This window comes from Triticum urartu, chromosome 2 (assembly GCF_003073215.2).
Source record: "Triticum urartu cultivar G1812 chromosome 2, Tu2.1, whole genome shotgun sequence".
Taxonomy (NCBI): Eukaryota; Viridiplantae; Streptophyta; class Magnoliopsida; order Poales; family Poaceae; genus Triticum; species Triticum urartu.
The window spans coordinates 641,695,753-641,706,028 of record NC_053023.1 but is presented as its reverse complement, the minus strand read 5'-3'; the positions used below and the strand labels follow the sequence as shown (position 1 = coordinate 641,706,028).

The 10,276-nt window shown below is 43.1% G+C and overlaps 1 protein-coding gene and 1 long non-coding RNA gene across 5 annotated transcripts; both read left to right on the top strand.

Moving 5' to 3' along the window:
* Positions 1–783: 783 nt before the first annotated feature.
* Positions 784–3,862, top strand: LOC125539366. 4 transcript variants are annotated; one of them, XR_007296837.1, is made up of 4 exons: positions 784–1,211; positions 1,294–1,414; positions 1,809–1,891; positions 3,395–3,862. It is a non-coding gene; the product is annotated as an uncharacterized LOC125539366 (long non-coding RNA). The 4 variants fall into 4 exon arrangements; XR_007296835.1 differs by having other exon boundaries at positions 1,793–1,891; XR_007296836.1 differs by having other exon boundaries at positions 1,774–1,891.
* Positions 3,863–6,190: 2,328 nt separating this feature from the next.
* On the top strand, positions 6,191–8,147 carry LOC125539365 (polyubiquitin 11). Its single transcript, XM_048702810.1, has 2 exons — positions 6,191–6,424; positions 7,270–8,147. Exon 2 carries the CDS (start codon positions 7,270–7,272, stop codon positions 7,957–7,959), a length of 690 nt encoding a protein of 229 aa, XP_048558767.1. The 5' UTR covers positions 6,191–6,424; the 3' UTR covers positions 7,960–8,147.
* Positions 8,148–10,276: the final 2,129 nt, after the last annotated feature.

The following is a 10,276-nucleotide window of genomic DNA, read 5'->3' as shown; positions in this document are numbered from 1 at the left end:
GGCCACGAGGCAGGGAGGCACGCCTGCCCCCCTAGACGTGCCCCTCACCCTCGTGAGCCCCTCGTGGCTCCCCTGGCCGACTTCTTTTGCCTATATATGTCCACTAGTAAGCATACACGTGCAACGCACGTCTCAACAAAACAAGTTCACATTGTATAACACTACAATGATTTTACAAAAAAATCCAGATCTCTATAAAATGTCGTCATGTCACTTAAATTGTATTTTCAAAAAGTGTGACATTTTTGTGCTCCAACACATGTATCATAATCTATAGTAAAAACATCTATTCTGCATCTAATTTTTGTTTTAGTGAGTTCTTTTACCGAGCCATTTAAATGTGTCTTATGCGCAAATATATGAGCGTGGGTATAACACACGATCCAGAAACATGTCTCGCATAAAATTCACTGTCACATAATAATTGCATTATAACTGTGACAAAAAATATACCATCTACAACCCACAAGATGACCCGCGTGATTACAAAACTTAAATATGCTCCATTATTTTTCATCATTTTTTACAGGGATTCATATTACTTAAAATCGTCAAATGAAAATGACTGTAACAAGCCGTGATGAAAACAAAAATCTCACCCACACAGCAGGTGAACAAGACATGCCTTTTGAAATATAATGTTTATTTTAAAAGATATTTTTATTTTCTTTGGGCATTGCCGCACTCACTCGCAAAAAATGCCACAGTCACTTACAGTCACTCAGGGGATCACTGCTTAGTAGTAGAGTATTACTTAGTAGTAGTATAGAGATTTAAAAAAATCCCAGTCAACCTTCCACCGCCCCTCACACAGACTCTTCCCCATTCTTCGCTCACTTCCTCCTCCTAATCTCGCGATCCCCATCCACGGCCCGAGCTCTTTGGTGGCCGCCCCTCCCCTTCGTCAGTGACGCCGGCGGGCGCGCATGCCCCTGCTCTGCCCTGCCCCTCCCCTTCATCAGCACCGCCGGCGGGCGCGCAAGCCCCTGCTCTGCCCACCCCTTCTTCCTATTCGGTGACGCCGGTGCCCTCCCTCCTCTGGTGCGGAGGGGCGCTCGAGCTCGGCATGCTCACCGGCGACGTCGGGGCCTTCCCTCGTGGTGATGCACTCGCCCCCTCCTCCTGGCGATGGCGGGCCTCTCATGCTCGACATGGTCGCCAGCGACGTCGCGCCACGAACTTCCCTCCCCCCTGCTCGGGACGCCATGAAGGTCCGGTCCCATCTCTTCCTCCCCTCGATCCGGATGCTCTGCCCTCTGACCCCATCTTGATTTTCATGTTCGTTTCGGTCAGGACCAGGAGCAGTTGCTGCTCGCAACCTCCAACTTGATTAGGATGACCACGATGACCTCTGCGTGCTGTGCTGCTGCTCGGGACCCTCCCCCTGTGCTTCTCCTCGCTCGTCCTGGTCCAGGTTAGTCTCTCTGCCCCCGACGCTTGCTCGTCCCCGTCAAATCGGTGCATTCATTCTGCAGTCTGTATATTTCAGCTTGTATAGTTTGACATATGCATACTTTATTTTCAATTGTGAAGATTTTTTTTGTGATGCAAGTAATGGGGAAATATGAAAAACACATAATGTTGATTGCTTTGAGCCATTGTATTAGAAGGTATACCCATCTCTTTGCAGTCTGCTCTTAATACACGCTTCCCTTGTTTCTTCAGAATGTTTCTTCGATTTTTTGTGTGCTTTCTTTTATACCTATTTATATACCGAAAGTTTACCTTTCTCTATAGAAATATAATTCTTGTATCCTTTGTCTTGCAAGTTAGTTAAGTAATGTACCCTTAGTGGCCGTGTTGGACAGGAGGGGCCAGAGAAGTGCTTCTGGTTGTTTGAAGAATGTGAGTCTGACATCATAGGTTTCCATTTTATGAAGAAACCATCAAGGTGAGTTTGGCACTTATGTTTTATTATTATTGATGCTCATGTGTGGTCAGAGAACTTTCCAGTGACAGGATATATGCTAGTAATTTCAGCCAAATTTGCAATATCATGTTTGCTGTTGTGCTTTATTTGCAATATTTCATTTTTTGTGACAATGATTCCAGCCAGCTTAAATTTTGCTGGTAAAGCCAACTTCTATCTTGGGCGTATGTGTAATATAGTAGTAATAACACTCGGCATTAACAAGAAGCAAGCCTGCTAAAACATGAAACCATGTAATCCAAGTGTTCTTCAGTTTTCTTATTATAAATAACCAGTTGTATACCTAAATCAGATATAGTACTAAAAGATAACCCATTCGCATCATTATCAGAACAGGGAAATCTGCTGGGATCATTGACAGAAGTGATGAAATATTGCAAATTCCAGCGATCATAAATTTGCACTTCTTCATTTCGGGACAATTGATATGACAATGCTCTTTTAGATAACACAAATAAACGACTCCGGCATACAGAGTTGGAGGTCAAATCGACACAATTCTTCTTTCATGCTTATTATGTGTGGCGTTCTGATAAAAACCTGCAAACAAAATAAGAGAAAATTGTTAGGCTCGCAAATAGTTATATAGATACAATAATAGAATAGTGCACCTGCCTCATCTATCCAAAACATCTCTATAGACAATGTTCTTGGTAATTTTCCCGGATTTATCAACCTCCTGGTTTGGCTTGGCCAAAATCCGTGTTGTCTCTCTCGACACTCCCCTTGACAATGCAACATCGAGCTAGCCATGTGAGAATACTGGCTTGAGAAGGTAAATACCGACGTGCATAATACGGTGTCTTTTAAGAATATCCTCTGCCTCTTCAATTCTTTAGGTCTGTTTAAATAAGTACTGCAAGTTAGCAGACAAGCAACAGCAAAAACAGTATTAGAAAGTAGGATCTGGTCGATGATAGTCACCCAATGATTGGTTGTTTCTTATATCCTCAAATGGGGTGCTTGGGCCTGTATAAACACATAGCGTGAGTCAGCACACAAGCAACAGCAGAAACAGTAGAAGAAAGTAGGAAGTGGTTGTTGATACTTACCCAATGGTTGGTCATTGCTTATATCTTGAAATGGGGTGCACGGCCCCGCACGATTTGGAGACGACGTACCGTCGCCTTCATGTGAACATTCATGTCATTAAATTATTAGAAGCATGTACTCCGTATATTGTAAGGAGATAAGCAGTTTTGTGTCGTCCGCGTAAGGGGATAAGCAGTTTTGTTTCGTGTGTGTAAGAAGATAAGCAGTATGTTCCACATAGAAATCGGTAATTAGAGATGTAAAATTAATCATTGTGTTGTAGACTGGCGTGATGTATCATTCCTGTGCCCTTGGTATGGTAGCCCGTGTTTGCAATTGCACGGCATCTGCATGTCTTACTTTTACGATGTTACCTTTTCTGTACGCCTAATGTTTGATCTTTTGTTCTGAAAACTGTAATCTTGAGTGCAGGGAAGAATTACACCTGGTCCGGGGTCCGTGCAGGGCGGGGGCGGCCGCACGGGTGTTGGGCGGGTTCGTGGGCACTGGCGATCTGGCGGACTTCTGGCACACTGCGAGGGGGCAGGGCAGCCTCCTGGGCGCCCGCTACGTCGATGGTGCATGGAGGCGGCTGCATGGTGGAGTGGCGCGAGGTCGCCGTCTGGAGAAGACGGTGTTGGCGCGATGGCGACGGAAGGCAGAGAGGGCCATGCGCGATTGGGCTAGGAGAATCAATTATTTCCTTAGTCTGAGATTAGAAGTGTTGGATTGTTTAATAGTAGTGGAGTTGGAGATGGAGATTCCCCGATTGTCGGGGGGGGGACCGATAGTTGGAGGGAAGGCTTCCCTAGTCTCCTGGTGAAGCACGGTCAGTCAATGAAAATTGTTAGGTGCACACCATACCGGTATTAGATCAATGATGGCCGTTAGATTCAGATTCATGGGACTAATCCTGCGGTGGTGAATGGAGCGGCCGGTGTGCTGGGGGTAATTGCGGGGTACACTTAAGAAAGATCGTGTTGGATTGTTTAATAGCAGTGGAGAAGTGGAGATGGAGATGGAGATGGGTACGTAGACCAACCCAGTGAGCCATACGCCTCATTGACACGGCCTAAATGATCCATCTGATGGCGTGAGGGGTGCCTAACCGCAAGCGTTGTATCTCGCATTAAGCAGGGCAGCCTCCTGGGCGCCCGCTACGTCGATGGTGCATGGAGGCGGCTGCATGGTGGAGTGGCGCGAGGTCGCCGTCTGGAGAAGACGGTGTTGGCGCGATGGCGACGGAAGGCAGAGAGGGCCATGCGCGATTGGGCTAGGAGAATCAATTATTTCCTTAGTCTGAGATTAGAAGTGTTGGATATGGAGATTCCCCGATTGTCGGGGGGGGACCGATAGTTGGAGGGAAGGCTTCCCTAGTCTCCTGGTGAAGCACGGTCAGTCAATGAAAATTGTTAGGTGCACACCATACCGGTATTAGATCAATGATGGCCGTTAGATTCAGATTCATGGGACTAATCCTGCGGTGGTGAATGGAGCGGCCGGTGTGCTGGGGGTAATTGCGGGGTACACTTAAGAAAGATCGTGTTGGATTGTTTAATAGCAGTGGAGAAGTGGAGATGGAGATGGAGATGGGTACGTAGACCAACCCAGTGAGCCATACGCCTCATTGACACGGCCTAAATGATCCATCTGATGGCGTGAGGGGTGCCTAACCGCAAGCGTTGTATCTCGCATTAAGCAAGGCAGAAGGAACCCTCACGTCGAATGCTACAGCAACGGGAGGGAGCGCACGAGGGTTTCGACCTAGGATTCGAACCTGCGTCCCCTCGATGGGGTAGTAGCGAAGCTAACCACTGGGTAAGCACCGTGTTCGTGTTGAATACTAGGGCACAACCTACTTATAAGGAAAACAGACGGGTTTTCATTATTTTTCCGGGTTTTTTGTTGTTTGTTTTCCTTTGTTTTTCATCGGGTTTTCTTCGTTTCTTTCTCCATTTTACTTTTTTTATTTTTCTCCATTTTCTTCTGTTTTCATCTTTTTTTCTTTTTAGTTTTCTTTTGTATCTTTTCTTTTTCTCTCCGTGTTTCATTATTTTTGCATTTGTTTCTTTGTTTTTATTTTTTATTTTTATTTTTCTTTGGTTTATTCTTGTTTCTTTTTTGGTTTTTTTGTATATGTCAATAATATTTTTCTAATACACGTTTAGTATTTTTACAATAAAATTTAACAATTTTTTTAATACTCCCTCCATTTCTTTTTAGTCTGCATATAAGATTTGGTCAAAGTCAGACTTTGTAGAAAAAAATATCAACATCTACAATACTAAAGCTATATGGTATGAAAATAAATTTCATGATGCATCTAATAATATTGATTTCATATTGTGAATCTCGATATTTTTTTCTATAAACTTAGTCAAAGTTTACTTTACCCAAATCTTATATATAGACTAAAAAGAAATGGAGGGAGTATATGGTCAACATTTTTTATATACACATTTTAACAATTTTAAATGCTTGATAACATTTTTCATATACAATATCAACACTTTTTCAATACACGGTCAACATTTTTTCTATAGATTTTAAATTGCTTGATTAATAGTTTTCAGATAAAAAGATTACCTTTTTTAATGCATGGTAAAAAAATTTCTATACACATTTAAAACTATCCAAACACTTGATTAACATTATTCAAACACTTGTTCAACATTTTCTTAAATGCTTGATTAACACTTTTTATATACATGATCAAAACAATTCATCGCTTTTCAATACATGGTCAAAAAAAATTTATACACATTTAACATTTTTAAAATGATTTATTAAAAAATTTCAAATACTAATTCAATATTTTTTTCAAATGCTCTATTAGCATTTTTATATACATGATCATATTTTTTGATCATTTTTGAATACATTGCCAACATTTTCCTATACACATTTTAACATTTCCCACATGCTTGATTAACATATTTCAAATACTTGTTCAAGGTTTTTTTTAAATGTTTGATTAACATTTTTATATAGATGATCAAGAATTTATGTCATTTTTTTAATACATGATCAACGATTTATATATACACATTCTACATTTTTCAGATAATTGTTCAACATTTTTTAAAAGTTTTTTGTGCAGAGTTCTTTTTAAAGTGTATAAACAAAATTACAAAAAAAAAGCAAAAAATGAAAACAGAAAACAAAAAAAGAGGCTGTGCCTGCCCCGCGAGGTAGACGACCGTCCTCTCTCGAACCCTCCCGCGCCCGTCGGATACTTCGTGGGGATCGCGTGGCGGAGACGAGCACCACACGTACGCGCCCAACGGACAGAACCGTCACGGCACGGGATTCCTAATCCTTCTCCACCCAGCATAAATAAATACTGCCCCCCTCCCTCCAATCCTCACCGCAGCTCCCAGGAACGGAACCAACGAATCCCCAGCCAATCTCGTCTCCGATCGACCCCAGGCTCGTCGAATCCTCCTCCCCCGCCGCCTCAAGGTACGGCGTTTGCTTCCCCTCTCCCCGTATCGTCTAGATCCGCGTTGATTAGATGGTTGGAGGTGAAGTATTGTGGAAATTTCGTCGGTTTTTGCTCCGATCTGATGCTGCGCGAACGATTCTTGTTGTCCGATCTATTCGCGCGTGTTAGGTCTGCGAAGCTCTGGCGAATTCTTAGGGATTTTTGCGTGTAGATTGATAGATTGAAGGGGCAGATCTGTTCGTGTTCTCGGTCAATTAATTCCTTATTAAGCCGTGTAGGCTCGTATGCATGATTTGTCTACTAGTTCGTCTGCTCCTGCGTGAAAGATTCGCATAACTCTTTATGATTGAATTAAGTGGTAGCCGCATAATCTGCCTGATCTGTAGCTCGTGATCATATTTCTTGTTCTAACGAGATAGTCCTAACCTAGGTCTAGGATTGTTAATTGACTTTCCTCTGAAAAAGCTAGGCTTCTTCCTTTGCTTGATATATGACAGCTATGTGGAATCCTTGACATAATTGATCTGCACGCACGTACCGTCTGTTAGGTGCTCTTCAATGAAGAAAATATACTGCTGTCATTTGTTTATTATCTACCGTCTGTAGTTTGATTTTTCTTGGAAAAAGATGAGCTAAATAATGTCTGACAGCTACGTGGAATCATAATTTTCAGTTTTTTGTGGTCGTGAGCATGCACCTACCGTATGTTAGTTTCTCTTAAGTGAAAAAAAAATGTTTCTCCTGTTTGTTTAATCTCTACGGCATGATATAGAAGCTTATCTATGTTTTAGTAATTGTCATATTAGTTTGCTTGGTCTGCTTCTTGACCCTAACCATTCTGTTTTGGGATTCTTCTCTGCAGATGCAGATCTTTGTGAAGACCCTCACCGGCAAGACCATCACCCTCGAGGTTGAGAGCTCCGACACCATCGACAACGTCAAGGCCAAGATCCAGGACAAGGAGGGCATTCCCCCGGACCAGCAGCGCCTTATCTTTGCTGGCAAGCAGCTGGAGGATGGCCGCACCCTTGCTGATTACAACATCCAGAAGGAGTCCACCCTCCACCTTGTCCTGCGGCTGCGTGGTGGCATGCAGATCTTCGTCAAGACCCTCACTGGCAAGACCATCACCCTTGAGGTTGAGAGCTCCGACACCATTGACAACGTCAAGGCCAAGATCCAGGACAAGGAGGGCATTCCTCCGGACCAGCAGCGCCTCATCTTTGCTGGCAAGCAGCTGGAGGATGGTCGCACCCTCGCTGACTACAACATCCAGAAGGAGTCCACCCTCCACCTTGTCCTGCGTCTGCGTGGTGGCATGCAGATCTTCGTGAAGACCCTCACCGGCAAGACCATCACACTTGAGGTGGAGTCGTCTGACACCATTGACAACGTCAAGGCCAAGATCCAGGACAAGGAGGGCATTCCCCCGGACCAGCAGCGCCTGATCTTCGCCGGCAAGCAGCTGGAGGATGGCCGCACCCTTGCGGACTACAACATTCAGAAGGAGTCCACCCTCCACCTTGTGCTCCGCCTCCGTGGTGGTCAGTAATTGCCCTGGCGTTGGACCTGCTGGTTTATGCTTGGTCGTTCGTTGTGTCCGTTTCATTTGAACTGTTTCATTGTTCGCATCAGTCCTATGTTGGTTTAATGAACTATCGAGTCACTGTTACGTGTTTGGTTTACGAAGTTGCTGGTACAGTAACATCTAAGTAATGAATAAGTGAACTTTCGGGTAAATCTTGTGCTTGAGTTGCTTGTTTGGCAATGATCTTACTATTCCTTCTCTGATTTCATTTATGTTCATTGCTTGCGCTTGAATTGCTTGCCTACGGATACTTGGATATGTATCGGATACACGATACGGGGATACGCTCGATACGGCGATATGTTTATATATAGATATTACATATATTAATTATTTAAAAATATTGAAAACAAAATAGAGCTTCTAGGCCAAAGCATGCATCAATAGGATTATTCCCTTTGTTTTTTTGCACTTGATCCATTTTCATTAATTAGCAGTGGGATTTTTCCGGGTTTTTTGTTTTCAATCAGTACATCGACTTTCTCTTGCTCACCTTTCAATTGAACAAGAACATTGACAGTCATGTTTTGGCATGAACTCACACCCGTGTTTGGTATTTTCAAAAGATGTGTCTTTACTATTTAGGGGATTTTACATCGAACGAGGGGTTTCAGGTATCCAAAAAGTATCGCAGAAGTATCCTAAAAATATCAAACATTATTTTCTTTTTTTAAAATTAAAAAGTCGAAGGATACTTACGGGATATACTTACGGGATATGTATCGGGCAGTATCGGGGTAGTATCCGAGTATCGGGACAGTATCCGGCTGGATACGCCCGCCTTTTGAAGTATCCGTGCAACTTAGTTGCTTGCTTGATCCTACTTGTTAGCTGTACGATTTGGATGATGCAATTTATTCCTAAACCTAGATACTGCTGCCGATTATTTCTTGAAATCCTTTTGGATCTATTTTGTGGTATCCCTGCTGTGTTAATTGTGTAACCTTTCAATTTTTGCAGCGTGTCTGGTAAAGAATTAAACTTCTGACGTGTACTGCATTGAAATTATTCTCATTCAAAATTCGAATTGTTGTTATTGCATCGGTTGATACTAAACAATAGGCCGCTCCCAAATACAACCAAACTTTTCAAATAAATATGCATTGCAAATTGCTCATGCTATTTGATTTTATTTTCAATCAAATGCAACTAGCAGAATTAGCTTAACTGGGCTATAATCTAGCAGATTTAGAAGTATATACAGCCAGTGAGAATAAATGTTCCAACTCTAAGCGCAAACAAAAGGGGATGATGATGCAGCATGAGAAAATACAAATTGGAATTGCACATTGGAATCGCAACTTGAACACCTGTGTTTGAGTTCTGAAAATTCATTCTGCAGAGGGGTCCAAACCGTGTACTCTTTTAAGACATGGATAGCAAGAAAGAAGACTAATTGGAGATGATTGAGTTGAGCTCATACCTGAAGCGGGAATGCCAACTATCATGGCCTTGTTTTGAAATCTAACAAGTGTATGGATGTTCAGAGGGATTTGATACAGTAGACGTCTAGAAGAAAACACGAACCATTGTTTTATTCATAAATTTTCATGAATGCGGGATCGATCAAATTCAGTTTGCATGAACATTTCAAAATGCAGTTTTTGATGTTCTAAGTTATTTTCTAGAGAAGAAATCAGCTGAGATGAATGACAAACCAAATCAAAGATCAGGTGTTGACCTGCTCGATCTAGATCGTCGGCTCACGCCTTTGCTCGATCGAGAGATCGAGGGGGGGGGGGAGGGGGAGGGGGAGAGAGAGGTACCGACGCTGGAAGGTTCGTCTTCGACAGCAGCCCCACCCGGTCATTCTTCTACCACTTCTTCGCCGCACAACCCTCGCTGCTTCGTGCACCATTGACATCAAGCGTACGATGGGAGTACAAGAACAAGCAGCGTCTGCGGGGACGGAGTGCGGCAGGCGGCAACCCGCGCGGAGGAGCGACCGGAGTTGGTTGCATGGGAGGGATATTCAATTGATTAGTGAGATGCATGTGCGCTTAATATGGTTGATGGCTTGGTGCTTAACATTGGGATGTTTTCGACCATCACATAGTGTGGATAGACGGTCGAGATTGTTTGGATCTGCCGTCACTCGTACTTTCAACACACATGTATAACATAAGTGAAAAATAAACTTTACCTCTTATTTGATCAGTGGCTTCTCCGTGTTTCGGAGTCGAATATGCCAAAGAGATGGAGAAGATGTACCTAACATGCGGGAAGCTTTGTTGCTTGGCTCCAGCCGTGCCATCTTATTCTAGTTGCTTTATGCTTAGTA